At 44.4% G+C, this 27,636-nt stretch overlaps 16 protein-coding genes across 16 annotated transcripts; 7 read left to right on the top strand and 9 right to left on the bottom strand.

Annotated features, from left to right (window-relative positions):
• Positions 1-395: 395 nt before the first annotated feature.
• Positions 396-1,705, top strand: VTP01DRAFT_4372 (uncharacterized protein; the record flags this gene model as incomplete). Its single annotated transcript, XM_069383047.1, has 6 exons — positions 396-592; positions 647-712; positions 1,046-1,110; positions 1,161-1,290; positions 1,406-1,465; positions 1,522-1,705. 6 exons carry the CDS (start codon positions 396-398, stop codon positions 1,703-1,705), a joined length of 702 nt encoding a protein of 233 aa, XP_069243787.1.
• A 1,291-nt stretch (positions 1,706-2,996) lies between these two features.
• Positions 2,997-4,176, top strand: VTP01DRAFT_4373 (uncharacterized protein; the record flags this gene model as incomplete). The annotated part of the gene is made up of 7 exons (XM_069383048.1): positions 2,997-3,128; positions 3,217-3,230; positions 3,290-3,315; positions 3,382-3,479; positions 3,546-3,621; positions 3,679-3,902; positions 3,964-4,176. 7 exons carry the CDS (start codon positions 2,997-2,999, stop codon positions 4,174-4,176), a joined length of 783 nt encoding a protein of 260 aa, XP_069243788.1.
• A 37-nt stretch (positions 4,177-4,213) lies between these two features.
• VTP01DRAFT_4374 (uncharacterized protein) lies at positions 4,214-4,641 on the bottom strand (the record flags this gene model as incomplete). Its single annotated transcript, XM_069383049.1, has 3 exons — positions 4,214-4,335; positions 4,390-4,553; positions 4,607-4,641. 3 exons carry the CDS (start codon positions 4,639-4,641, stop codon positions 4,214-4,216), a joined length of 321 nt encoding a protein of 106 aa, XP_069243789.1.
• A 259-nt stretch (positions 4,642-4,900) lies between these two features.
• On the bottom strand, positions 4,901-5,989 carry VTP01DRAFT_4375 (uncharacterized protein; the record flags this gene model as incomplete). Its single annotated transcript, XM_069383050.1, has 5 exons — positions 4,901-5,158; positions 5,227-5,520; positions 5,583-5,683; positions 5,742-5,787; positions 5,855-5,989. The coding sequence occupies 5 exons, from the start codon at positions 5,987-5,989 to the stop codon at positions 4,901-4,903; spliced, it is 834 nt and encodes a 277-aa protein (XP_069243790.1).
• Positions 5,990-6,481: 492 nt separating this feature from the next.
• Positions 6,482-7,492, bottom strand: VTP01DRAFT_4376 (uncharacterized protein; the record flags this gene model as incomplete). Its single annotated transcript, XM_069383051.1, has 1 exon — positions 6,482-7,492. One exon carries the CDS (start codon positions 7,490-7,492, stop codon positions 6,482-6,484), a length of 1,011 nt encoding a protein of 336 aa, XP_069243791.1.
• Positions 7,493-9,946: 2,454 nt separating this feature from the next.
• Positions 9,947-11,779, top strand: VTP01DRAFT_4377 (uncharacterized protein; the record flags this gene model as incomplete). The annotated part of the gene is made up of 2 exons (XM_069383052.1): positions 9,947-10,567; positions 10,625-11,779. 2 exons carry the CDS (start codon positions 9,947-9,949, stop codon positions 11,777-11,779), a joined length of 1,776 nt encoding a protein of 591 aa, XP_069243792.1.
• Positions 11,780-12,019: 240 nt separating this feature from the next.
• On the top strand, positions 12,020-12,357 carry VTP01DRAFT_4378 (uncharacterized protein; the record flags this gene model as incomplete). Its single annotated transcript, XM_069383053.1, has 3 exons — positions 12,020-12,022; positions 12,085-12,194; positions 12,255-12,357. The coding sequence occupies 3 exons, from the start codon at positions 12,020-12,022 to the stop codon at positions 12,355-12,357; spliced, it is 216 nt and encodes a 71-aa protein (XP_069243793.1).
• Positions 12,358-12,513: 156 nt separating this feature from the next.
• Positions 12,514-12,937, bottom strand: VTP01DRAFT_4379 (uncharacterized protein; the record flags this gene model as incomplete). The annotated part of the gene is made up of 2 exons (XM_069383054.1): positions 12,514-12,557; positions 12,625-12,937. The coding sequence occupies 2 exons, from the start codon at positions 12,935-12,937 to the stop codon at positions 12,514-12,516; spliced, it is 357 nt and encodes a 118-aa protein (XP_069243794.1).
• A 271-nt stretch (positions 12,938-13,208) lies between these two features.
• On the bottom strand, positions 13,209-14,557 carry VTP01DRAFT_4380 (uncharacterized protein; the record flags this gene model as incomplete). The annotated part of the gene is made up of 8 exons (XM_069383056.1): positions 13,209-13,268; positions 13,336-13,578; positions 13,636-13,791; positions 13,845-13,899; positions 13,974-14,047; positions 14,113-14,130; positions 14,192-14,332; positions 14,429-14,557. The coding sequence occupies 8 exons, from the start codon at positions 14,555-14,557 to the stop codon at positions 13,209-13,211; spliced, it is 876 nt and encodes a 291-aa protein (XP_069243795.1).
• Positions 14,558-15,291: 734 nt separating this feature from the next.
• On the bottom strand, positions 15,292-16,059 carry VTP01DRAFT_4381 (mitochondrial 37S ribosomal protein mS23; the record flags this gene model as incomplete). The annotated part of the gene is made up of 2 exons (XM_069383057.1): positions 15,292-15,565; positions 15,629-16,059. The coding sequence occupies 2 exons, from the start codon at positions 16,057-16,059 to the stop codon at positions 15,292-15,294; spliced, it is 705 nt and encodes a 234-aa protein (XP_069243796.1).
• A 254-nt stretch (positions 16,060-16,313) lies between these two features.
• VTP01DRAFT_4382 (uncharacterized protein) lies at positions 16,314-17,235 on the bottom strand (the record flags this gene model as incomplete). Its single annotated transcript, XM_069383058.1, has 3 exons — positions 16,314-16,361; positions 16,431-17,123; positions 17,191-17,235. The coding sequence occupies 3 exons, from the start codon at positions 17,233-17,235 to the stop codon at positions 16,314-16,316; spliced, it is 786 nt and encodes a 261-aa protein (XP_069243797.1).
• Positions 17,236-17,650: 415 nt separating this feature from the next.
• VTP01DRAFT_4383 (uncharacterized protein) lies at positions 17,651-19,291 on the bottom strand (the record flags this gene model as incomplete). Its single annotated transcript, XM_069383059.1, has 4 exons — positions 17,651-17,844; positions 17,909-18,541; positions 18,604-19,020; positions 19,090-19,291. 4 exons carry the CDS (start codon positions 19,289-19,291, stop codon positions 17,651-17,653), a joined length of 1,446 nt encoding a protein of 481 aa, XP_069243798.1.
• A 341-nt stretch (positions 19,292-19,632) lies between these two features.
• VTP01DRAFT_4384 (uncharacterized protein) lies at positions 19,633-21,737 on the bottom strand (the record flags this gene model as incomplete). The annotated part of the gene is made up of 11 exons (XM_069383060.1): positions 19,633-19,716; positions 19,774-19,864; positions 19,937-19,956; positions 20,017-20,153; positions 20,234-20,512; positions 20,572-20,774; positions 20,830-20,999; positions 21,062-21,312; positions 21,380-21,458; positions 21,517-21,594; positions 21,648-21,737. 11 exons carry the CDS (start codon positions 21,735-21,737, stop codon positions 19,633-19,635), a joined length of 1,482 nt encoding a protein of 493 aa, XP_069243799.1.
• Positions 21,738-22,231: 494 nt separating this feature from the next.
• Positions 22,232-23,460, top strand: VTP01DRAFT_4385 (uncharacterized protein; the record flags this gene model as incomplete). The annotated part of the gene is made up of 3 exons (XM_069383061.1): positions 22,232-22,362; positions 22,428-23,246; positions 23,304-23,460. The coding sequence occupies 3 exons, from the start codon at positions 22,232-22,234 to the stop codon at positions 23,458-23,460; spliced, it is 1,107 nt and encodes a 368-aa protein (XP_069243800.1).
• Positions 23,461-24,105: 645 nt separating this feature from the next.
• VTP01DRAFT_4386 (uncharacterized protein) lies at positions 24,106-25,000 on the top strand (the record flags this gene model as incomplete). The annotated part of the gene is made up of 5 exons (XM_069383062.1): positions 24,106-24,284; positions 24,350-24,409; positions 24,467-24,572; positions 24,636-24,841; positions 24,904-25,000. The coding sequence occupies 5 exons, from the start codon at positions 24,106-24,108 to the stop codon at positions 24,998-25,000; spliced, it is 648 nt and encodes a 215-aa protein (XP_069243801.1).
• Positions 25,001-26,318: 1,318 nt separating this feature from the next.
• On the top strand, positions 26,319-27,080 carry VTP01DRAFT_4387 (uncharacterized protein; the record flags this gene model as incomplete). The annotated part of the gene is made up of 4 exons (XM_069383063.1): positions 26,319-26,361; positions 26,420-26,445; positions 26,509-26,567; positions 26,627-27,080. 4 exons carry the CDS (start codon positions 26,319-26,321, stop codon positions 27,078-27,080), a joined length of 582 nt encoding a protein of 193 aa, XP_069243802.1.
• Between the last annotated feature and the right edge of the window lie 556 nt (positions 27,081-27,636).

A 27,636-nucleotide genomic window follows, 5' to 3' on the forward strand; every position in this document is an offset into this window, starting at 1 on the left:
TGATGAGGATATGGTTTACAGCACAAAGGCATGCTTTTAAAATCAAAAATGCTTATGAGAGATCCATTCGTGCTATACGAAAACGATAAATGCAAGACAGCTTCTTTGAACTCCATCCTGTCTTTGTTATAGCGCTGCATAAAATAGGGAAATTGATTGTATCATTCGCAAGCACTTTAAATGACGAATCCCTCTCCATCATACCCTTTTTTTTCGCCTTTTTCTACATTTTATCTATTCATGCGTATGGATCGGTGTTAACCTCCTTCATCAGCAACGCGATTAGTCTGTTCAACCGTGATCACTATCTGTCTGTCCGAGGCGAATTCCCTTTAGAAACAGCAGCAAAGCCGAATTTATCCCATTATCTTCTCGCGAGCGAAAACCATGGAGCGATGAAGATTTCACCAAGCTTGCGGAAGTGTTTGAAGTCAGCCGTGTTTTGCCGCTTGACGGCCGCGCCAGGCGCAATCGTCGCAGAGGCCGTTGATGCAGCTATGGATCACCCAATTGATCTGTTAACTGGCAGCGTCCGTTATGAGAGCGCTGAAAACATTTCCGTACCTCGACCTCGTCTTCAAGAAATGCATCGGTGTACGCGAAAGCAGTGATGATCAACAGTTACGCATACGGCCTCATGTCATAGATGCTATCTTGTCTTCATTTGGCAAAATATTGCTGTCAATAGAATTATCCAACATATAAGAGAAATGTAGATAGGCGAGTTATAGGTCAATAGACGAAAATTAATGCATGTGTTTTCAAAAAGTAGTCAGCTATGCGTCAAGCTCGGATGATTTGCAAGATGGCATAAATTTTAAAGTGGCAAAAACAGAAAATGAAACTTACAATACCTGGTATTCCCATATAGCCTTCCACTATAGTAATGACCAAATCAAGTGACGATGGCTCCCCCGAGAATTGAGAATCCAGGGGATAAACCTGTAAAGCTTTATGGAATGAGATCAAGATGTGCCATTTGGAACCTCCATACAGCGACGACGTACCCGTTGCCCTGAATTTCTGATGCAATGATGGATTTTAGGGCCATCCGGCACGTTTTGCTGTTAAAACCTCACAAAACAGCAAAACAATTATTGATATCTTCGGGTAGCTATTGGTTGCCAAATTATACTCATCACGTGGGATATATGGATTAGCGATTGCCCGGAATTTGAGGATTACGGGATCGTCAGTATTTAAAAGGTCATCGATGCAAATCGTGTTGTGCACATTGACGCCAGATATGGATACGTTCAAAGCAAGTTCTATCAATGGTGTTAGACGATTGTAAGTGGCAAGTCTTCTATCGTAGTTAAGATGTACTAACAGTCGCATATATAGGACGGAGAAATTGCTCTCAGAACAACCACTTACTCAATGCACCAGTGAAACTGAATTGTAGAATGCTTATGCAGATCCGATCTCTGTCGACCAGTCCCGAAGAGCGGACCCATCTGTTATGGTAACTTTACTCGTTTTCGCTCAAAACTGTAACATTTATCCACTGTCTTTCAATAGGACAAACCAAAAGGATACTGTCAGAGGAGTCGAACGTCTCGATAGCGTTATAATAGTCCTGAGTCAGTCTCGATGGGGACAACATTTCGGACATGGCGAGGCAAAGATCGCTGAACCGAAGGAAAATAACTACGTCCTCGCTTGGGATCTCTGCCGATTGGCTTTCTTCAACAAAAATCCGTAATTAATCATACAGACACTAATAAGCTGCCTTCACATTCAAAGTAAAAGGTATAAGCAGATTTTTACAACGAAGTGCGCGATCTTATTTGATCAGAAGGACATGGTATCACTGCATACATCACAGAACTTCGATACGGCGGCCTTTGCGCCATCTTTGAAGTCACAAACCTACAGATCACTTAGGCTATTGCATCATATGGCATTCGTGCCTGATCGAGTGAGACAACAGAAGTTCGTCATTGAAAAAAATTTGTTTCGAACGTAATCCATCTTGAGGAACCGATTTCAGGAAAATGAGACAGCAATTTGCCATGCGCGCTGCACTTCTAGCGGCAGTATCGGCCTCACCGGGCGAAAGGAAGACATTACGTTGGATGTTAGGACTGCCAACCCTAATTATACTTTCGCTGGAAGAACTTGCGCGCATAGATCGGTATCAACTCGATAAATCTGTGTGTTGCTGTAATTGTAATTCACCGCTGGATCACAAAAAGACATCCTGTTTGCACGGCAGTATAGATACCATGTAGCCTTATAGTCGGCAGCAGCCAATCAAATAGACACACTCCTCTTCCCTTTAACTATTTCTGCTTCCAGTATGTCGCGGAAGGTTGATCTAATCGTGGAGTTATCAATATGTTCTCTTCGTTATTGACTCGGCCTGGTTAGGTTAGTGTTATCTTTTGTGAATTGTATTGTGCGACACTAGTTTTCTTTATCCGTGTTATATTTTCGCTGCTGGCGAGTAGCTATGCGTCGCATCCCTCTAGCTGCGTATTTTAAGGCCCAGGGTATCTTAGTCCTCAACAGTGTGATGCTGTAATCCTGTTTCAATAGCGGACAATAGAAACCCGTCCTGTTAGCCCGGCAGGCCAGGAGCATACAGTGTAGGCGCAGCGCCTTTAAATAAACATACTCTTTCTTCCCCAATTGCTTCGTTGTTTGTTTCCTGCTGGGAAGATTGGTCTGCTAGATAGAGTCATCCCTGCTGATGTATTCTTCTATCCACTCAACGGGTTTAGATTGAGGAGATTTATTGTTTTTGTACTGTGAAAAGTTCAGACTGGTTTTTAGGAAGCATTGTTTGTAACTTTCCATTACTGCCAGTGAGTAGTTAAATTCCATCCCCATAGTGTAGTGTAGTTCCTGATTATCCTTTCTGGGCAGGACTCAAAGCGGGAGAAACATCTGTCTACCCCAGAAATTCAATCCGAAATTCAACAGCCGCGTGCAATGGAGCTGCATGATTTCTTTCGTTTTCGCTCTTATTCTCTCTATTCTTTGCAATCAAAATGGCGACTGATTACTACGAAGTGCTTGAAGTTTCAAGGGAATGCTCGATTCAGGACATCAAGAAAGCATACCGAAGACTAGCACTCAAGTATCACCCGGATAAGAACCCGTCCGCGGAAGCCGCCGAGAGGGTAAGCGCCAAGAACGATCCCAAACTAGCCGATCTACGAGGGGCATTGTACTGACGACCTTTTTTCGATGCTCTTCTTATATATATAGTTTAAGGAGATAAGGTAAGCTACGCCCAGTGCACGAGCCTCATAGAAGGATACCCATGCTGACTACGTTACAGTCATGCATACGAGATCTTGTCAGATCGTGAGTAGCCGACTGTACTGGAAGATTTACATGATATATGACACTGACGTAAACTTGATTACTCAGCTGAAAAACGTGCGATATACGACCGTGGAGGATTCGATACAGGAACGAACGAGTTTGGTGGTCGCGGACCTGCATTTGATCCATTTGCAAACTTCCACGTATGCCATCGTTTATTAGATAACTGGACTAGATGGATATATGATATTCACCAAGTATTTTTATAGTTCCATTCTCCCGAAGAAATCTTTGCACAATTTTTTGCTCAAAGTCCATTTGGACGCAGAGATCCATTCATGTCAGGTATGTTCTGTGTATTGATAAGATGCAAAAGAAGGAGAGTAATTGACAACAGCGAAGGCGGTTTCTTTGGATCGTCGCTGTTTGGTAGAGATCCGTTCGATGATCCGTTCTTCAACACTCCAATGTTTGGTGGTGGCGGTGGCGGATCCATGTTCAGCAGTTCAATGATGTCTGGATTTGGAGGTGGACGTGGCGGAGAGTCCCGCAGCGTATCGACATCCACACGAATCGTGAACGGCGTTGCACAGACCACGACAGTGACAAAGATCCAAAATGATCAAGTAAGTTCTCAGAAATAATGTGGCAAAAGATCTGTACGGGTAGGTAACGTTTATTCCCAAGGGTACAACGGTAATCGAAGATTACGGCAATGGTCGTCAACGTGTCACTGTTAATGGAGTGGAGCAAAAGAATACGTTACAAGGACCATCAAACGAGCAAATGCGCATTGCACCCGGCTCATCTTCTCAGCCGGGTAATGTTCCTGCAACCATGAACCAGAGCTATGACCAGCAGTCGTATCCATCATACCCATACAACAATTTCCATAATTAAAAAAATGCTTGCAGTTTGTCTACAGTATCCTTCAGTTTCAGAGTGTGCTTGGCGATTCAGGGATAGGCGATGGAGAATCAGAGGTGTCCTGGAGGTGGGAAGCTACACAGGTGCAATTATGGATCATTTCGCATAAGCAGCCGTTTAATGGATTGGGTGCTGCAAGTAACGTTAAAGTCTGCCCACAATGTAAGCCGTCTCGCATATACCTACAAGCTGCAACCGCACAGGTACACTTTACATGAGAGCGCTTGGTTACTCGTAAGTGACGGCAATGATTGCATTGTGAGATTTGCCTTCCTCTTTTTTGCACTAGTACCAGCGGGCGATCTACATGCTGGCACTTCTTTACTCTATGACCTCGAATGCATTGTCGACTGGCTCTGTATCAGTCTATTACTGCAGGCATATGCACAATTTATATACACACCATGCGTATTTTTCCCCGTTGCGCTCAATCACCATATTATGGAACTCTTAGTTTTACGAAAGAAAATGGAGAATGATTCGATCGCAGAACATTTATTTCAGATATCCGAACTTCCCCACTGTCTGCTAAATAGCTTGCAGTATGCCATATTTGTATGTAACTTTGCATTGAGCAGTGTATTTCTTGTGAAAGTTTCTCTGAACGAAATGATCGAAAAGAATAGATAGTAAACGATAGAATGTATTGTGGAAAGGTGGAGGGAATCAAGCAAGACAATTGATTGTTTTGATGGTATCATTTTCGTTGTTTGAATGCAGAGGAAATATCTTCAACAGCTTCCCGGAACAATTGAGCCAAACTCTTCTGACCGTCTTCCATTGACCGTGATTCTACTTCTTTGCTCGAAGGTTTTATGTTCATCATGGTATTTTGGTAAGGCATCGCCCCAGCAGCTCCTGCAGCAGCAGCGGCCGCCATCTGACGACCGAATTGGTCATGTAGCAGATATATCTGCTTTTGTGTGTACGACCATAGACAAACTGCCCAGTAGATCTAAGCAATGGCAATCGATTCACCTTTAGAATACTTGTAGATGACGCATCCTTCAGCTGTAGACTTACGAAACATATGGTGATCATGATGAAGAGGACAATTGCAAACTTTAGCTCGTCCTGCCACAACCGGTCGCAGTTGTATAAATCTGAATTGGTCCGATTTGGTGTAAAGTCTAAAACTGTGCCGTTGTTGTTGGTGATCTGGTCCTGCACTTGCTGTCTAGATGCGTCGATACACCAGTCTGAGAAATTTGGTCGCTGCACACCGAATATGATGATGTTTACGAAAAGATCTGTAATAAATATGAAGACAACGACCCACATTGTGCGATGCGACTGGCGTAAAATTGCTGGCTTGTTCTATGAAATAAGAGAGCATTTAATGCCGTCTTGTCAGTAAGCCTCGTGTAACCTTCAAATACCATAAACAGCGCGAAGAGGGAGAAGAAGGCTGCGACTATAAACAAAATACAGACAGCACCTTGAATCATAAGAGCGTTGTAGTCAAGGTACGAGTATATTGCTATTTGACATGTCAGCGCTGTTTGTAACCAGCATGTATTCCGTAACATAATACTTGCGACTTCGTCCTTGGAAAGAAAGAACAGCTCCGTACAAGTTTAAGCCCTACAGGATGCTGCGATAAGTACATTGCTGAAGCTCGAGTAGCACCGTCAATCTTTTCTCAATTTACCAGCCATATGAAGCAGGAGAGAGTACCACCGCCGCGAAGTGACATGCATCCGCAAAATTTTCGAGCGTATGGATGCGTTGAATGGAATGAACGTTCCCTAATGTCCACTTCTGGATACATCCACTGATTGTACATTGCTGTAGTGACAAGAAAATAAAAAGCACAAGATGATAGTGACGAGCGAGGAAGAGAGGGACCAGAATGGACCTAGGCACGGTGTGGTGATTCACCAAGAAAACGGATCCCTCCTCGGATTGCCTTTCAGGGAAAAATGTTTTTGGTCCAGTGTTCTCATTTTGATTCTGGTTATCTTCAGGCCCATTTCAACCTCCTAGCCACGCCGGTTGCTTACTACAACGGAGGTCCACAACAATGAGACATAACAGTTTCACAACTTTGAAAATTGTACATAGTAGTTATAATCACGGCCATTTTTCAGTTACAGCATATAATCTGATCAGAATGCCATTCCAGACGTTTATTACATATCTTGCTATATATTTCTTGTTTATCTCGACATCAAGCAGGAAAAATTATATTGGAGGTAACAAGGACTGTGACATGTATAAATGAGATCAAAATAGGAAATCGATGCATCACTAGCTATATTAAGGTAATCCAACAGCATCACTTATATTTCAAGAGTGGCATTACAAAATTAGGTTCTTTAGAAGAGATACTAGAGCATAGTTGTTTGATTTTAGGGAGCGGATCATCTAACGGTAGTAACAAGTCGCTGTGAACACCGCCCATGATCATAGCAACGTCTAAACCTTCTTCGCGAGCACCCATGACATCAGTGGCAACATTGTCGCCAATACATAACAGACTTTTAGGATCTTCGACTCCAAGTAGAAGATATTTGTAGATACTCGGAAAGGGCTTGCCGAAATATAATACTTTTCCTCCCATACGTTGGTACAATTCTCCAATGTATCCTGGACATGCCAGCAATTTCATTGATCCATCTGGATTTTTTCCATTAGGTGCCCATACGTCCGGGTTAGCACACACGAGAGGCAATCCTTGCTTAAGACAGTGGTCGAGGAAAGGTTTATAATGCTTTTCAACGCTCTCGCCATCAAATGGATCGAACGGACCCTCTAGTGGAATAATTGCACCGAGAAGTACAAAATCGTATTCGTCGTTTTTCCAGTCTACGGCTCGTTCCAAAGCTGGTGCTAGCGGTTTGTATAGAGGACCGTGGTAATCATCGTTTCCTAGTAGAAAGAAGCGACCAGTCTTTATGTATTCTGCCCTGAACTCTGTCGCAGTCATTGTCGTCTTGCCAGGCATCACCGTCGCTACACAGTTTTCTGTGTCTTCATGCAAACTGTCGTGGAGAAAGATACGTGTCATATCGCCACTTGACACAATGTCACAATGTTGAATGCCAAATTTGCGCTCTAGATCGCGGGCGAGGACAGGACCCAAACGAGATGAGTTGGACAGCAAGATGGTACGTATGCCGGCTTCAGAAAGCTGTTTTAGACACTCGTGCGAATATGGAAACAGCTTCTCTCCATCGTAAAGAACACCGTAAACGTCTATGGCTAAGGTGGAGTAACTTTTGGAGGCAAAGATGTCAGATATGGAATCCACTAAGCGCATCACCTGGACTTGGTGCAAAATGGGCATCAAATGCAATTTCCGCTTTCGGGACAAGCTTTAATTCATTGTCCATCATGCGTCTTCTACTTCTTCGCCATTTCTTGCAACTCCACCTTTTTCAAAAATGACATATTATAGCTTAATACATGCGACTAGCGCGTAGCCCTATACGCAATAATGCTTTACAAAAGCTACAGCGATGCAACTAGCAAATACAGTACTTATTATCTGGAAGTCCTCATTTCAGCAAAAGAAACTGTCCTGTCTCCGCTGGTTGTTCTTCTTGATTGCGCGGTTGATTGCAGTGCTTACAACACAAGCTAAGGACTCTCTTGTCACTGAATGGGTTATTTCTGACAGCATACACGCAGAAGCTGATTGCAGAAGCCTACTCTCGGAACGCTTCAGCAATTTAAACACGAGTACTCCCTATGTAATGAATATGTAATATACCCCTTATCAAACTACTCAACGACCATGTTAGACATAGTCTACAATCGCAGAATCCGACGATGTTATGCTACCAGATATGGAAATAAATTCAGGGACGGCTGTAAAGCGCGCAGCAATGGTGTTGTTAAGTAAAAATAGCAACTACTAAGCGGCTGACATTGATACGAAGAGCACGATCTGGTATACTCCCGAGGACAACAAATGTAAAAGGAGGAATTAATGACATCTACATTGTAAGCTTGGCCCTAAACTATAACGTTGACTTATCGGACAATAGTGAAGACAAAGGGACTCGGAGAGCTGGTTACAGCAAAAGTGCGTGGAAAAATATGAAGGCAAAGTACAAGACAGAGGTCAAGGAACTCGAAGTCCCTGTAGGCGTCAAGTCTGGTTCACCAGTCTGATCGTGCGTCATGTAATGTCGTAGCAATTCTTCCATCATCCTGTTCGTACGCTCTTTTGTAATATCACGTAAAGATTGCTGAAACAGACATTTCCGAAGCCTACAACGCGGCCTTGGAGGTTCAAAGAAAAGTAGCCTTGACTTTATATGAGAAATATTTCGCAATATGTGCTCATATGTAAGCTACATCGAATTTCTCGCTGAACTAAAAGCTAAACAACTGTATAGTTAAAAGCTTTGCACAGGAAGGATCCAATCCTTCCTTCAACTTGCTCACGATCGTTCACAGAGCAAGATCAAATCGTGAAATTACGGGGCAATATTTTCGAGCAGTTTTTCGACGACAAATTTCTGCAACCTTACATAGTCTGAAATCGAGCATTCCTATGGAGAGTCCATCAGCAGCGACTCCACAGCTGCTAGAAAGTAGTCTCTTAACCATGGCACCTGTAGGATCAGCGACAAGCTTGAGCTACGCGTGATCGCACGCAGTTGTTATCAACGACGAGCATGACGTCCTCAATGTCGAGCTCGCTACAAGTAACGCAGGAGCTGAACAGTACCAGCAAACCATAGAAAAATTCTGCGTGAGGCTATGAATAACTTGGATATTTTACCGTCAAGTCGAAAAGAAGAGTCTTCTTGTGCCTGCTTTACAGATCATATGTCTTGAAGCAGAAGCCTTGGTGGCTAAGTTGGTCGCTCCGGGCCTGTACGTGGCCGAAAGGCTACACTGGCTACTAATCCCAAGAAGACCCAGCCATCTGAAGCAGCTGCGAAAGATTTTCAACTGTTTATTGTTTGTATGAATAAGTTACACTCATGGATCCTATGTATGAAACGCTCACCCGCTCTAGGTGTGTATGAAAGGACAAAACCGTTTTGGAGGATTCCACAGTGCAATCGTGTGTCAGACCGTTTCGCGGGTGAATATTGACGAAGCCGAGGAAGACCGACCACGAGACAATATTTCGACCTCATAAAGCACCTTTTTGCACATAATTCCATGGCTGTTGCAAGTTTACAAATTCGTTAAATCGTCCACTTTAAGCCCTTGAGTCTACAAGACCAAAAAAGCGAATTCAAAACTTTTGATTATCCACGTGTAAGGCAACGTCAGCTATGCCGGCCGGATCCCATCCGCGCTCCAAAGAAAAGCGCAAATATATTTGCTGGCCTCAGCATTCCTTGAGAGAAGACGAGTCGCTTATAGATTACGATCTTTCGTGTATACTTTTTGAACAGTGGATCATTTATTTGAAAGGTCGAAAATTTTCTGATCCCTGAAACGTCTAGTGCGCCTGCAACGAATGCCCTCTGAGATAGAAACGAACACTGCCGGCACCGCACTTATCTGCTGTCTTAAAGATACAAGCGCTAGCTGCTGAACGATATAGCGCGTATGTAACTTGCATCAACACTTTCATGACAATTCTTACGCTTAGTTGTGTAGATTTCTCTCCGACGATGTGTTGCATGATCAATAAGATGGCATATGTTGCAAAGAGTATCAACAATTATTAACCTGTGATAATGCGTGTATATATAGTTTTCAAAGTAAACGTTTAAAAGTTCGGGCATGAACTATGCGAACGAATAACTTTTATTTCATTCATACTAGTTGCATGTCGGTTGTGGCAGCTCGGCCTAGTGTACAATTCTGGGAGGTGACACCACTTGACTGGCCCGGGTTCCCCCAGACATTGCTGTGGACCTTTTCAACGCATCCTTCTTTCGCACCCGTCGTGTCTGCTAACTATACCCAGAAGGTGGAAAAGATGCCACCCACATTCGACCTTGCCAGATACCCTACGGTGGAGACCATACGCCTCCTGGCATCTCTTCTGGAACGAATGACAGCCGCCAATGATCAGCTCAACCGTGCTACGTCCGGCCGCAAAACAAATGTTCGTCGCGCATCTTCAGCCTCGCTTTTAGCTTCATCTAACAGCAAAACTTGTGCGAATCCTCCCTCCGATAACTATACCCGTTTTCACGCACGAGCAATTCCCTCCATTGACATATATTCCTATCTCGCTCGTATCTTCAAGTACTGCCCTTGTGCCAATGAATGCTTCCTAAGCTTGCTTGTTTATTTTGATCGAATGTCCAAGAACGCGCTGGCGCAATACGGTCGTCCATTTACAATTGATTCTTACAATATCCATCGACTTATCATTGCCGGAGTCATGGTCTCAAGCAAGTTTTTCAGCGATGTATTTTACACCAACACGAGATACGCTAAGGTACAAGCGATTCCAGAGAGTTATATTGTTATATCGACTGACGTGTCTCCTCTGTAGGTGGGCGGACTGCCTGTGGCCGAGTTGAACAGTCTTGAACTGGAATTTCTCGTTCTCAACAACTTCAACCTATCCGTCCCCATCAGCGAGCTGCAACGTTACGGTGATCAGCTGCTGAAAGTTGGCATGATAGAGCAAGAAATGATGAAAAGTATTATGTATGAAACGCCTTCGCCTTTTCCTACACCAAATCGGCATGCCCGATCTACTTCCGCAGGATCTGCTGCACTTGCTCGCCAAGATACCATGCCTACTACGAAACGGTCTACGGTAGCTATAGACCGGCTGTGTGACATGACTGCACGTGTGTCGCTGGACGAATCTAATCGCTCGCGCATGATCGTATTTCCTTCGGCAGCGCAACCGCAACAACAACAACAGCAACAGGCTGCTGCCTTTGCAGCTGCTGCAAGCGTCAATGCTCCGCCTGTCGTGCGTCGGATGGCCAGCCTAAGTAACCTTCACCATTCGCCCCACTATTTCTACAATACACCAATGACGAGCACCGAGTCCTTGCACAGTCCTGTGACCCTGGATCCCCTTGAAGAGGATGCTGATCGCTCGAGTAATAATTCATATGCGTTTAATGCACAGCAACAACAACAGCAGCAGCAGCAGCATCACTTGTCACGAGCATCGCCCCCAAAGAATGCATCATTTGATGCCATATCTTACCGCCGGCCGCAACGCCACAGCTTTGTTGTGAACGGAGCCGAAGTTTGGCGTCATTCATCTTCATCGCCACCTCTGCCACAGCAATATACCCGGCAACGACATGGAAGTATGGGATACACTATGGCTGGGACGACAAACGCAGACGGTTGGAATCAACATAGACTGCCCAGGCAATCTCGCTCTAGTGTGAATTTGCACCAGCAAGCAGGTTTCCAGCGGAAGGCTACGCCGCCACCTCCACCGCCTTCGGGGATGATGCCTTGTCCTGGTGATTTGAACGAGGCGGGAGCGGCCGTCTCTGGCACCTACGGACCTTACTACCATCCCATGGGTATACCAACACCTCCACCGAGCTCTTCCCCTGTACATTATTACAAGCCGCAGGGAAATACACCTTCACCTTACTCATCCTCGGTAACTATGGCAGCAACTGCAGCTGGTTGTCATCCATCCAACCCTACATCTGTAATGTATCTATAACTATAGCCCCTTGTCCCTTCCCCTATATTCATTCTTATTTGCCATATCGTATCGTATTGTCTTATATATACCATACCATGTATCCGTCTCTGTATATATACAAATAGCATTTTACTGATCTATGAAACAATGGCTATTTTATCCATCAATTATTGACGTGGCGTCAAATTCAACGGGAGCAATTCGCTCAGAAACAGAAGTCGAAGTGCTTCCACTTTTCTCGTATACCCCGCATACAAAATGGTAAGACAAACCATGTCGAATCCGGCAAAGCAACCAGAAGGTATGCTCATCTCTGTGACCAGTCTGCCATCTTTAATTTCCAATCTTTGCTGCTGGCTGTCCTACTCTTAATCTGCACTTGCACGTACATCCGTGCTCAAGCGCCGTCGCTTCTTGACCGCAATAAAACTGGGCAAGTATTTCTCGTTCGTAGACACACCAGAGCGAACTTGAAAGACTAACGTGGCAGTAGACCACTCGGCCTATTCTGGAAAGCAGCGCGGATAGGGGAACGACTTTCTCCATATGTCTCTTTAGCCTGTATTATTATGGGTATCAGCGTACTCACTTCATAACTAAACCATTCTCAGATGCGCCCGCGCGTCATTTGAGAGCTACTGATAATTTATTCATGTATATCTTTGATGTTGGCATTCAGAGGAAGCAGAAAAGTTGTGTGTTGTGTCTGTAATCTCTATGCACAGATTTTAGACAATATCGAGTTGAGAGTGTTATGCGGCGTATGCTCGTAAGTGCGACAAGTCGACAGGGATACCTAAGCAGTGATATATCCAAATCATCAGTAACTATTCAGTCAGTAAGATTCGATTTTGACGACGTACGGCAACCTGTTTCTGCACCGGAAGGATATCTTCGCAGCCGTTTCTCGAACGGGGGAGGAGGAGGAAACTCACGTTGAGAATGAAACGTCCATTTGCCGGCTTCAGTTTGTGGGGGTTCAGGAATATCAACATCTACAGATTGGTATGCAGGCTGAACGGGAATGGTGGACATGCGCAGGTGAGGTGCTGCATTTCTGTCTGCAGAGGGAGGAGGAGGTGGTGCGGGCACCGATCGACGCGAGTGATCGATGTGGTTACGATTAGGCGGCAAGGGAGGCCCAGTAGGAGACGCACTGCTGTTACTAAAAGACATGGTATAACGGTTATGCTGCTGTTTGTCCAGTAAGCGGACGATGAAGATGATGTTGCACAGACCAATACAGGCAACCAATTCACAGTCATGCAAGTAACAAGAATATGGTTTTACTTTGATGAGTTGGAGAAGAAATTGCAGTAAAATTGATTAATGCTTATTGTAACTACGAATGAGGTGATATATGTGTGGATTTAAGAGGGAAAGGGAACACGGTGAAAAAAAGACACGAACGTTGCTTCACTGCTACTGCTGCTGCTGCTGCAGACAATCAGTCTGCTTCCCACACGTGATCTCGTATAAATTCCCCAATTGCTTCAAAGTATCCTTCCTATCAAATTAAGTGGTTGTTTAGATCCGTCGTCCCAGGTGTGTAGACGACCAGCGTGAATCCATACCTGCATACAGGTATCATTGTGTGTGCCATTTTTAAACTCGCACCAAACTTTTGGACCACTTGTCTCCGCTGCTTTGTACAGTTTCGCCATATGCGAAGGAGGAACTAGTTCGTCGCGTAGGCTCGCCAAGAAGAGGATAGGTACATGTCGAATAAAGCGAATGTTTCTGTAGGACCACCATCTTTGGTGACACAAGTAAACCAAATGTCTCAGTGCTGGGAAAATATGTGGAATAAGCAGCGGCTGAATGGAATAGGCTTGTATTAGACAGAAATCCACAAGATGCATAACTTGACTTACAATGCTCAGGAATGTATTTTCAATGATCAAAGCCTTGAACCTGTCCTCATTCTTCGTAACGAGATCGATTGCTACTGCTCCTCCAAGGGATTGGCCGTAGGCGACAATCTTGGTATGTTTTAGGATTGGATGTCGAAGAATATAATCCAGTGCGGTCTATGCATAGCGTCAGATCAAATGGATGCTATACAGACCTGTTCTTGTTTTACCTGAGCATCAATTTGCAATCCTTTTTCGTTTGCTTTACCCTCGCTAAGACCGTAACTAATCATTGACAATTTATCAAAGCTTAGCAAATACACTTTAAGGACTGAACAGTCAGTATACGGGAAACCAACCCACGGTAAGATAGCATGACGACGTTGTATCCAAGTTTCTTGTAAAACACTTGAGCAATAGGCAATCGATGACCCTGGTATTTTGTTTCCCACATGTTAATTGAGAATTTCCAACTCGAACATTGTCAGCACCCCTAACCATGTTGCCTGTATGCGACTAAACATCACAATATTAGCTCCAACGAAGAACCCATATCATCATACAAAGTTATCCATACGTGTAGGCAGAGCAATGTTGGTGACTGTATTGCTACATCATCGCCATGTTGTATCAACACATAACTTCGTATGCGGACGCCATCCTTTGTAACTAGTATTTCTTCCTTGTCCGGCAGACCGTACTGTGATGGTCGCGCGACCTTAATATCGAATGATTTGCTTGAGATTTTCGGGCCTTTTTTTCTCTTTCACTTGTTTTCCGAGATATACACGCCAAAACTCGAGTAGTTGCTTACCACAGATCTCGAACCACTAGGGAAAAACGCTGGGTATAGTAGATCGCACTGGTAGACATACAACAAGATTGAGAGTCCCACGGTGACCAGGACTCCAAAGTATATCAAGTATAACAGGTATCCCATCATTGTGGGATGGCAGTAACAGGGAAGGAAGAGAAGAAAGAAAATACAAAGGTGAGAGAGGATTTGGGGGGAGAGGACCCAAAGTCCAATTCTCCTCCCCAGTTTTCTCTCTTTCGGGCAACGCATGCTCCCCGACAACTTTGCAGTCCGAGCTTTTTCTTTCGTGCATGTGTATTCGTCAAGCTTTCATTTGGTCCTTGTCAGGAGAATGTTACGACACTGTGCCCGGACCCTGTTGAGCCTTTGCATTGTTGCGCAAACTGCATGCTCTGGTGCCCTGTAACAAGCACGCTTGCGTATGTGGACCCTTCTTCTTTTATTATTATTCTGACGACGGTACTGTGGTCGTTGGAGTTTTGCAGTGCGATGCCTGCGCGTGAATGTGCACGCACAGAAGATTATTCCTTGTCTATTCGTATAGCTGCATTTAATACGTATCAGATTATTATGATTCAGCAACGTTGGGGAGGGTTCGCGCCAGCAAGGGCGGGAAAATGATCCCCACTCAGAAATACAAGGTTTCAAATCGGCAAGTAAACTTTGCTCAAGGGGGCAGCAACGGGCATCATGTATACATCCTTTGGGTAAGCAACACTCTTGATAGTGCTGGGATGCTTACATCCTCAAAACAGAAAATGTGATGACGGATGTTCCACCGTGGATGTCGGGTGTTGAACATGAACATTTCTCGGGATGTATTATCACTGTTTTATTGACATAATCTACATTTGCGTCGTCTAGTGACCCAAAGCCAGAGCTTCTTGGCCAGCTTTGATATATTCCTCTTCCTTTTCCAAAGCACGCTTTGTGTGTGGTTTCGCTCTTAGGCCGTAAGGATCGTTCTCTGCCGTTGAAGAAGATTCCAAAGACTTTAATAAATCCGCTTTGACCTTTCGTTCGTTTTCTTCCTGGCGTGCTCGTATCTCATAGAATTCAGATGTTGCTTGTGCGTATGCTTTTCTCTTGGACATGCCTTTGTGTGTCATCAGATACAATTGGTACTTGATAACACTGTCCACATCTCTGTCAGTATGCCCTCTATCCAAACAAAAGAGAGAATCTTCTTCCACTCACGTTTCTCCCGTAATATCTTCCGGTCCGAGTCCTGGTAAAAGAAGCTGGCTGAAATCTGTTCGGTTTAATGCCAACTTGTTTTCAACCAAGTTTTGAGGACGAGCGAGTTCAAAGGGATGATCACGATAGAATTCTCGTCTTAATTTGTCTTCTGGGTAGCGAATGGGCTGTGGTCGAGGAGGTTTGGTGCGCAAATGCTTTTCTTTGTGTCTGTTGATTGCTGTTTTCTGTGCATTGTTCTGGAACAATTGTTTCTCTTTCTCGGACAAGGCCGCGGTGTTGTTGTCTTTGGAACGAACGCGGATAATGGAAGGGCCAGGAGGAACTGCCGTGACCGCCGGTAACCACGCTGGAGTCGACTTTAGTAGATTTCCCTTTAGCAAATTAGCGGCATGTCTGCCGACTTGAGTAGGAGGTGCTCGGAATGCCATGCGGAGGAGAATGGGAGGGGCAGGTTGGGCCGCAAGAGAGAACACCCTAGCTACAAACAAGCCACCGAAAGAATGGCAACCGTGCGTTCCCAGCCAATTAATTAAAGTGAACAAAAGCAGAGGTGGGAGCAAGTCAACAGTTTATAAATGCCAATTTCGTTACATATTGTATCGATTTGTCAGGCTTAATATTTATCTGGAGGCTGTGGCAAGTAGAATGGAATTCGAGATGTAGAGGGAAAGAGGGAGGAGGTCTAGTCACTACCGGTTGGTACGCTGACAATGTAATATGGCAGGGCAGGCTACAGCGTGTTTCGAAAGTTAGGCACAGCATATAATTCGAAAATACATTCCATTCTTCATTTTTTTACCTGTATCTTATTATTTTTATCGCATTGAACTAGCCAGTCCGGTTTCACGACAGGTATGGACTGCATCATTGCATTGTCGTAGTTGTCTCCACCAGGTATCTGCGCGATCAAATGTGTGGTGTCTGAGGTGACGCTGTCAGTCCAAGATGCGCCCATTTTGGCCAGGAGTTCCTTAAGTTCTGTAATAGCTGGCTCCGGCTGTTCAAATTGCCCAAATGCTACGCGGATACCCGTTAAATTCTCCATCTTGTGAGTACGTGCTTGGACACGGTTAGACTCGTATTTTCCAGCGGTTGTCTTGATCACAATGTAGAATTCATATTCATGATCCACGTCTAGGCCAGAGAGTTTGCAGTGGTTTGTATCGGTAGGCACATGTTGTGCAAGTTTAGTATCGTTCTTGTAGATATCGAGTGATCGCAGCTTCGAAGTGTGCAGCTGCAGAGGATCCCACTCTAGCGTCAACGACGTCTGCGTGATACTTCTGACTCTAAGCACTGGAGGTTCTGGTTCTGCTTGCCCAAACGCGCTCAGAATCTTTTCCTGCAACTCCCAAAACTCTTGTGTTCGACGTTCCTCCTCGCTTTTGTTGCGGCTCACGGCAATGTTGACAATACTTCCCGAAGTCACTCCATTCGGGAGCAAAAGTGACGGAAATTCGATCAGATGATGATCTTCCGTGAGAAGAATAGCCTAGCACATTTCAGCCGCGTTGGTTACCGCATTGTCGCGTCACGTTGCTCCTCGTCGTCTCACTCACCATGCCGGCATCCAGCCGTCCAACTGTGAACTGAACAGAGGTCATATTGTTCACTATCGACAATGGTGGAAGAAGGCTGCAGCTTCTTGCTCGGGAACCTTCACTGAAGCTGGTATTCAGGTCCAGCTGCTCCCGACACGCATTGACGGCAACTATGGGCAAAATCCCTAGCCGATTTCCTTGGCTTTTCAGCTAATATATAACATAAAACTTTAGTGTGTTTGGTTCGTTGCTTGTGACAATAATCTCTTACAGACACCTGCATAATGGATGATGGATTGAAAATCAAAAAAAAAAACCAAAAGCCAACGTGAAACAGACAACAAAGTATGAATTATATAAAGTTTACATTGCTTGCTTTGGGGGAGGGTAAGTGGGAAGTATGGTACAAATGAGCAGCATCTGGAACGAAGAAGGTAGGAAGAGTCAGATAGCAGATAGATAGGAATACATGATACAATTATGCTTGTTCGTCATTGGTCGCGGCTATTTTCTCTGCCATCATTGCCACAATGGCTGCGCCAACTATGCGCGAATGTTTGATTATACCGACTGACAGTTTGGAGGCAATCTGGTCTGGAATCAGTTCCTTCAAGGTCCGGCAAAGACGAGGATGGAACGACCGATAATCCTCGTAAATATCACCACTGATAGCTTTAAATATTACGTGACAGTGAGCAACCAGCAACAACGCAATTGACTTGAAATCGGAACTTACATATAGCGTATCCGTTTTCCATTCCAATACCGTCATTGACCATGTGGAGAACAACTGCCGCGATAGCTGCGCCGACAAGCATAGCTGCTCGCATGCCAACCAATTGACAAACTCGCTTGACTACTTCTCTGTCACCAATGGAGCTTTTGGATATCTTCATCATATCTTCAATGACAACACGCGTATCTTCCAAATTCTCAGAATCATCATCTTCGCATACGTACATGTAACTCGTATCGAAGCTGTGCGGGCGATTAAGAGTCTCGCTAGATTCGCCGTTGAACAAAACATCGCGATCCACCAAATATATCAAAACGTTGCGTACAAGTTCGCCCAAGGAAGTTCCAGTTGTCATTTTTTCAAAGACATGATATTGAGGATTGATGGATTCTCGATCAAGTTTTCGGTCAAACCAGGTGCATGGTAATGTTCGCCTAGATGATCCAAAATTGCACCATTCTGTATTAATGATCATGTTGCGTTCGTTTGCGTCGTCCCTCATGGCTGGATCTTGGAACTTTGTAACCTTGGAAACGCGTTCGTAGTAAGCGCAGTTAGTGCCCAAGCTATGGACAATTCCTAACCGAGTGGATGGGTGTTGATAGGCGTGTGCCAAAAGCACGCAGACAGCATCTATGTATACAAAATGTTAGTTTATTTTTATCCGCCTACATCGCCAAGTAGCAACTACCTACCATTAGTAATAGCAACAACCTTAATAGGAAGTCCCTTGAGTTGCATACGCTCGTGCATGAGTTGAACAATATCGACGCCGACACCGTTAGGATAGCTAAAACCGTGACCAAGTGACAAAATGCGACCGCTGTTGAGAGCTGTCTGCTTGATGGCGAAACCGAACGAGCAAGCCATCGGATACACGAAGAGATCCTGAGTTCCCACTCTCGAGAGAAAATCGGATACACACTCGACTACGTAATCAATAAGCACTGTAAAGTCGTCTCCACTGGTCAGGTCTTGTGGGATTTTGTATTGATACTGGTTGATTGCAAGTTTTCCGTTTTCGCCTTTCAGCTTGACCTGGCAAGCATATATATCCATTCCCGCGATTTCCAGCGCGAGGTAAGTTCCTTTCTCTTGGCCGGTGGGGTATCCTATTGCATTCGAGTATACCTTTTTTTAGCCACGAAGTTGGAGCAGCAAATATAAATGGTTTGGCTTACCGGTTACGAAGGATGGGATCATATTCAAGTCGCTTGATCGGTCGTCTGCCAAACCAGCTTTGAGCTCCTTGTCAAATTGCTGCATGACTTCCAGCAGTTTTGGCTTGTCTAGCCAAAACTCGCTGTGCAGTTCCTCCAGAGCTCTCTGCTGCTGCGGGCTAATATGTCTTAACTGGTCAAAGCCAATGTCTGTGGGGACCATGCGAGAAAGGACACAGCGTTGCTCGAGTGCGTATGTATGTGCACAAGAAAGCTGTGCAACCTCAAAAAGCTTCTTCTGATCAGCAGATGACGGAGATGTTTGCGGGAAACAAAACGTTGAATCCAGCAGCAGAAAGAACAAGGATGAACAAGAAGCTGTTCTTACAATAAGAAAGGATTGGTTACAGATATAGCTATTAAAACTATGGACTAGTAAAGAGAAGATTGTAAATTCATCAAGTATTATGGCACTTCCTACTATGGAGCGTGTGGGCATTCGTTAGATGCAGTATAGCCCGTATTTCTGGTGACACACGGCCAAATTGGAGAACTGAACCCTGTTCATGCCCTGGAAAAGGACTTTCTCAACTCCTCAGTTTCCGCATCGTCGAGAGACAGCAGTTTGGCAAGCACAGGAATCATGTACTATGTTCAATTTTGTTGAATACTTGTGTTGTCTGAGCAAATGCAACAATTATTTACCTCCTTGTTCTCTGCCTGGCAAAACTTGAGAAACACATTTTTCAGGTATTCCACATTAAGGTTTTGTCGCCTGTCAAAGGCATCCAATTTCCTAAGATATAACGTGAGAACTCTTTGCATGGTCCACCTTGAGCGCGCACACACCGCGCAGCATGGGTGGTACCTTATTTCCGCCTTGAGCACCTGATATGCTGGTCATTTAGAAAATCAGGACAAATCCTGTGCGTGGCAACTCCACATTACCTTTTCTTGAGCACGCAGCGCCGCAACTTGATCCTCACTCTCGTCCAGCATTTCCCGCAACTTTTGCACTTGTTTCTCCAGGTCAAGCCTGCTCTCAGAACCCATAGACAGCGGTGAAAGCAGTTTCGATATTGAGGCTACGGAAAACCGATGATTACATTATGCCTCTTCAACCCGCAATACTCACTCTCCCCTGGCGTTTGAGCATTTCCTTTACCATATACGTCAACATTGTGATCCGGAACTTCGATTGATTCTTCCTTGGAGATGGTTTCCACATGGTTTTCCTTGTCGCGGGCAAGCTTTTTAATTTGCTCCCGTAATTGAGAATTTTCGTCTTTCAACGAGTCGACCATATCCTGCAATGCTTGGCGTTCCACTTCTAGCGCTGCATTGTTTGTACTTTCTGGTGGTGCCTGCGGTTTCACATGTTGGTTGCTGCTACTTGCCAGCTTCATCATTTCCTCTTGATGTGCCCGTGAGGCTTCCTGCATGGCTGTTTGCAAAAGTGTGATCCCTCTAAATTCACATATAATCATTTTTCTTCCCACTTGCCTTGCTCGTAGGCATCCCTAGAAGCAGTTAATTCTTTTCGAAGTCTGTCGACATCCAATACATAGGCTGCATTTTCCTTTTGAAGTTTGTTTATGATTTCATTTTTGGACTCTAAATCTTGGACACGTTCCAGGGCCTGTCGTATATCTTGTTCCAGCGCTCCGACTCGATTTACATGCTCGTTCTTTTCTGTTAACCATTCACTAGGAAGGACTAGAGGTCAGCAGCGGTGGATTAGCAACCCAAGTGCTATCGTACCTTTTCTCCAACTGCAACGCTTTTACCATATTTTCAAGCTCTGCAATTTTCTCGGCATTTGAGGCCGAAGTCTTGTTGCTTTCTAGTAACTGTGTAGCCCGGCGCTTATATTGACTGTAATCGTTTTTTGTTTGTTCCAACTGCGATGAAAGCTGCCGAGTTTTGCTTTCCTTTTTGCGAGAATATATAAATATGATATTGATTCCTTTCTATATTCTGGGATCTAGCTTACCAGCTGTTTGATCTGGGCGCCGTAAGCAGCCCTTGCACTGTTCATGTCTGCTCCAAGCTTATCGACATCTCTTTTCAAAGAATCGGTCATATCTTGCAACTCTCTTTCACGTGCTTGGCTCTTGCCCAGTTCTTCGCGAAGGTTATCTATCTCGGCATCCTTCTCTGCGATCGATGCTCGGTATCCGTCCAAATTTTTGGTGGCCTGTGCAAAGATTTCTCTCATCTTTTTCATCTTTTCATCGTGCTCAGCTACATGAATATTTTCTCAAGATTTAGTCAACAGCCCAGAGTATCACACACACACACATGCACGTACCTGTGCGTCTTGTCAATGTCTCCTGCAGTTTGGTTACTTCATTGTTTTTATTAGATAGCTGATATTTGAGATCTTCCACCTAGAAGCCTAATATGAGCTCGTAATCCATTCGACATTTATTTGAGACAGATACCCACTTGCTCTGAAAGACGAAAGTTTAGCTTTTGAAGATCTGTCTCTGCTTTGTTATGCACCGAACCCGATCTCGACACTGGCTGCACTCAAGTTAGGGCTACGCTGGTTTGTGCTCGAATCATCTTGTACTTGCCTTGGACCGATCGCGTTGTTCAGACAAGTCACTCTGCAGTCTGCTCTGTCTAGGAGAGCTGCCATCAGCAACGCCTTGATTGCTGGACATTGTCACGAAGCATTCACAAGTTCGGATACAGCTCTAGTTTGTGAAACGCAACAACTCAGAGGCAACTTTCTGCCAAAAGAAATAGAAATTGTATATAATATCGTTCAGGGCAAGCTCATAAACGTGCATCAGATCAACTGGCTGCATTCTTTTACAACCATCGAGATAAACTACGATATATCTCTTATCATTTCACAGCGGTGCTGCTGAATAAATTGTTCCACAGCAACCTGTTCTTTAGCACTGCTGTGTAATTCAGGAACACAAGGGGAACTCGATGTAATCGAGGTGGTTTGCTGCACGCTGCGTTTTGGGTGCAACAATAATTCTTAACGTGAGTAAAAGCTTAATCATCGGTATCGTCGCTTCGGTAAGTCGCATTTTCTTTACGAAGCTGCGCCATCGTTTGGCTCTCAGCCAAGATGCTCCTCTCTCGAATCTCGAGAATCCTGTCAGGACCATGTCAACGACGATTATTCTCTTCCACAGCAGACATGGAGGTCGACAATCTAGTGATAGGCGCCGGCGTTGTAGGTCTGGCTCTTGGAGAGAAGCTTACACGGGAGAGACCCTCGGAAGTTACGGTCGTTGTTGACAAGCATAAACGTTACGGCGAAGAAACAAGGTAGGGATTTTACAGCATACTTAAATTATTTATCAGACGCTGATGTCCGTGCGTATTTTATATAGCTCTCGTAACAGCGAAGTAATTCACGCTGGCATCTATTATCCAAACGATAGTTTAAAGACTAGACTTTGCATCCAAGGCAATCGAAAGTTATATGAGCTTTTGTCGCGAACGCGGATACCGTACGATAAAGTTGGCAAGCTCGTAGTTGCCCAGTCGGAAGAACAGCATGAGTACTTGAAGAGTTTACAGGAGAAAGCCAGCAGACTCGGTGTTGAAACACACTTGATTTCAGGCGAAACGGCTATCGAAATGGAACCAGAGCTCCGTGCTCACTCGGCATTGTATTCGCCTTCTACAGGAATCATTGACAGCCACGCGCTCATGGATTATCTGCACGGACAAATAATCGACAACGGCGGTGATGTGGCTCTGTACTCGTCCGTATCCTCTATCAGACCTGCTCAGGAAGGCGGATATCATGTGCAAGTAGAAACACATCCGGATACAAGCGACATACTCGCTCGACGTGTCTTCAATGCGGCGGGTCTGTATGCAGACAAGGTCACCAACATGGTAGCTCCAGGAAGGTATAAGCTGCACTACGCTAGAGGATGCTACTACGCATACTCTGGTCCGCTGGGAGTCAAGCATCTCATATATCCATGTCCTGTTAAGAACCTTGCTGGATTGGGAACTCACTTGACCCTCGATATGGCTGGAAAAGTCAAGTTTGGTCCAGATGTCCAATACATCGACAGTCCCTCGGATTACACAGTGCCTGATATGCCTGAAAATAGACAATTGTTTGCTGAAGCGGTGAAAGCAATCCTGCCATCAATCGAAGCTAGCAAGCTCCACCCAGATTACGCTGGGATTAGGTAAGAAAAATCCTCAATTGCATGCTGGAAAAATACGTAACTTAAATTATTTTGTAGACCTAAACTGGCTGGACCAGGAGAACCATTTAGAGACTTTGAAATCAGAGAAGAAGATGACCTGAAGAACTTTTTCACGCTGATCGGTATCGAAAGTCCAGGTCTAACATCTTGTCTTGCCATAGCCGATTATGTACATGAACTGATACGTGATTAAACTTTATCACATCGTTATCCCAAAGTATCGTTATCACTTTCCCTTGAAACTAGCAAACATCAGATCAATGCTTGGGTGGTCTTGTGAGAGAATAACTCAGCGGTTGAATACTTTCCGAAAATAAGGTTATTGGGAATCGTTACTGCAGTTCGGGTATTACATACTGCCATAAAGTTTATTCGATAATGCCTCTTCATGCTGTATTCGAAGACAGTTATCACAGATGATCACTGTACTCATCCAACCGCTGTTTTGCAATGCCGCACTGGATATCGACCAATTAATTGCCAATCGTACATTCTATGACTCATTTGGCCACACCTGACTATGCCGCTATTCTTTCTCGAATGTTCGCATCCTTCTTTTTCTCACAAGATTGTCCATGTCCATCAAGTACTGCTACAGTTATTGAGTCGTTTGCAGCGTAATATTGTCTGAAATATAAGTTTGAAAACAGAGAACTAATAAACAGACCGAAAATAGTACAGTTCCATACTCTTATTCATCTGCACATACCCGACGGATAACGACGTCTGCAATAAGTGCGGAGGATTCTGAGTTGTAGATAACGAACCAATAAATAAATACTGGAAGGCTGCTGCGGTCAGGTGTCCAGGTTCCCTGTTCTTCCCAAAGAAAAAAAGAATGTCTACAGCTTATGGCAAGATCCCCAAACCGAAAGCCGGTGCTCTGTTATCCGCTGTACTCCCACTAAGCAAGACATTGCGAGACGGATCGAAGGCCCAATTGATTGCAGTTGATCCATCTGTCGATGGTCTCGTTAAGCATCTGCACGGTTTATTCAATGTCGAGATTGAAAGAGGGTAATTGTCGATATATAGCTTTGGGTCGCAAAGTACTGGTAGAGTTCTTAGTCCCGAAAATGTAGATTTTCATACCCGCAGGAAGAGCTGCTGAGTGAGGCCCAATTTAGAGAATATTTCTTAGGGTAAGGGGAAACTGGCAGGTCAAAGCTTAATTTGCTGACATAATCATGCGCCTGCAGGTACGATGCATTTGTACTTTTGAAGGATGGTGAAGGCGACAACTGGGAAGATCGAGTACTTGGCATGTACTATATCAAGCCCAACTATCCTGGCCGATGCTCGCATGTAAATTTCAAAAACTATCCTTTGAATTGAAAAATGTTCATAATCTAATTAACGTACCATCAGATATGCAATGCCGGTTTTGTCACATCCGAAAAGCACAGAGGATTAGGTGCTGGTGTTGCTATGGCCGAAACATTCATGATCCTCGCGCCCCACCTTGGATACAAGGCGTCTGTATTTAACCTCGTATTTGCAAACAATGTGGCATCAATACGCATCTGGGAAAAGCTCGGTTTCCAACGCGCTGGTATTATCCCCAAGGCGGCAAGGTAGGAGGATATTTGCGCTAACTAGCAACCGCTGTAAAACTGACGATCTTGCCGCTGTATAGACTGAAGAATAGCCCAGACAAGTTGGTTGATGCGTACATTTATTACTACGACTTTGAGCAGGCTCAAATCCCCAATGGAAACCATTCTCAAGAATGAAATAAGATTAGATAGATTTCTCACTTGTGTAATTACCTTGTCTTCGCGTATTTCTTTCTGAATATGTATAATTAAACATATTAGTGGTCTAATCTGTATGCAGTAAGAATTATCAAACGGCATCAACATTACCGCTAATAAAAGACCTAATATTTCTGAATGATGTCACATCCATACCTTTGAAAACGTAATCAGTCTTCATTGTTTGTATACAAGTGCTTTGTTTTGTCACTGGAGCCCTTTTAGGCGAGGGCCTCAGGATCCACCGGAGTTAAAGGAGCTCGCTTAGTCTCTGCAAACGTTCATTGTCGTACCAGCCGCAATTTATAATATGCTTAGCGGGTAATTACAGTCTGGTTACGAGTTTGTAATCCTCGCTTTTTTGGGATTGAGCAAAAGCAAAAGCATACGATTTTTACAGGGAGTATTTCATCCTTAGGAACGCTGATGTCTCTAGATAAAGCAGAGACATACACAAGGTATCAACGGACATCGCTGTCTACTGCATATGTGTTCAGTTCAAGTACAAAAGTCAAAGATTAATGTCATAAACAATTAGAGAAGGTGATTTTACGATTTATATGCTTCAGGAGAGCGTCTGAGCTAGCAGGATCATTCAATGGTCACAGGAATTGGCACAGAAAAACGAAGTGAAGCCGGTCCTGGGTCCTGGGACGACAACGGAGCCTGCGAAGAAAACCTACAAGAGACAAGTACTTGGGAGGAAGATTCCAATGGAACAGACGAGCAGACGGGTGGTCCCCTCGGACTCCGGATGTGGTACATCTCTCTCTACCGTGCTATATTGGTTGAAATGTGTTTATATTTTCTTATGTGGGTGGGTTGTCGTATTATTTGAATACAATATTGGGTTCATGAAGATGTAAATTATCCGTCCGCAAAATCTCTTTCGAGAGCTGCCCAGTCATTGATCATATTTTACATTTTATGCCTTGGAAACGGAAAATGGGTCGTATTTCCAACAATATCTGCTTAAAAATCATATTGCGTGCTGCATGAAGCGTCTAGTGGATTTGCCAGAGTAACAGGAAGATTCGTCTCTTCTCAATAATGTTAGCCACATCGTCTTCGCGTTGAAGAGGAGAGAAGAAGGTCGTGACCGATCAACTGCACAGTTTTTAGTGAATATCTACGCCCAAATCAAGTCCATTCTTTTTCGCTACGCAGCGATCTAGATTCTTGACAGGTGATCATCCGGGATACATCGATGAAATTAGCACTCAGAGTGACGGGGCTGGTTTTAAGAAATGAGGTGCAAAAGCCGAAACACTACGTACATAAAAAATTATCAGACTACATGGTGGCTGCAAAATCTAGCGACAACCTATGGATCGCTGCTGGTAAATTATCAATTCATCTTTCAGACGACCTCAAGAAGAATCTAACCTGTCGAGTTAGGTGATGGACAGTTAGATCGAGTCAAGGTACTTTTTTCAACCGATTGGACGATTCTGTTACCATTCTGTTACTGACAGAGTTTGTCGAAGGAACTGGTAGAAGGAGGCATGGATCCTAATGCACGGGACGAATATGGATATACGGCTTTGTACGTTGTTATATATTTTGAATTTATGCAAAGCCTAACTGTAGATTGCAACCATTCAGACACGCGGCTGTTTCATACAATCAACGACCTATTATCGATTTTCTCCTAGAACGTGGAGCAGATGTAAATATTGAAGATGACGACCAAGATACTCCATTGTACGTAGCAGAGACGCCGGAGCTAGCGCGATACCTTGTAGAGAAAGGTGCAAATCCGTCACACAAGAATGGTGATGGCTTGACTCCCGCTCGACATGCATTGCAAGAAGGATGGAGATCTGTTGCGGAAGCTTTGGCCGAAATCACTCAGGAAGAATTGCCATCGGTCGAGGAAGCATTGGAAGCTACAGTGGCGGATGTCCTGCCAGAGTCTGCAGATCTAAATATTTGCATTGAAGAAGCCGTACGTCGTATACAAGAACAAGGCGGAGGAGAGGATGCTAGTGAGGAGGAGATACGGGCAGAGGTGACGAGGATAATACTTGAAGAACTACAGAAAAGTGTGCAGAGGTGAGAGAGGTCAATAGTGATCTCATATTGCCAATATGCATAACTTCCTTTGTGTACATCTCTTTATCTTCTAATAAAAGCCATCTCCCACGATTTGGACTGCAATCGAGGAACACTGTTAATCTCTACAGCGACTCGCAATTGCCGTCGTATTCCATAGATGGCATACCACAAGAATTCCGTGACAGGCAACCGAAAGAACCATGACAAGCAATTCAACGCACCCCAACTATCGAAAAAGGCAATCATTGTTGCACAAGCATAGCACAAATGTTTACGATGTCTGTCGGAAAGGCTGTATATATGTAAATCGTGACTCTATCACAGAGTGCATTCACTGCAAGCAAAATCGTATCTGGATGCGGAAAGACGTCTCAGCCAGTCATAGGCAATTGTCGCTATGCCTACAACTTGCAATATTGTTATTTACCAAACAAACACGCCAACTTCTATTGTAACGTGCTGACGATAATGATGGGGAAACTAAGTTGACAAACACTTTCGAACCCGAAGCGTACAACGGAAAAAAGCATCCATTTCCAAGATGGATCCGATGTCGG

This window comes from Rhizomucor pusillus (genome assembly GCF_041956525.1).
Source record: "Rhizomucor pusillus strain CBS 183.67 unplaced genomic scaffold VTP01scaffold_2, whole genome shotgun sequence".
Lineage (NCBI taxonomy): Eukaryota > Fungi > Mucoromycota > Mucoromycetes > Mucorales > Lichtheimiaceae > Rhizomucor > Rhizomucor pusillus.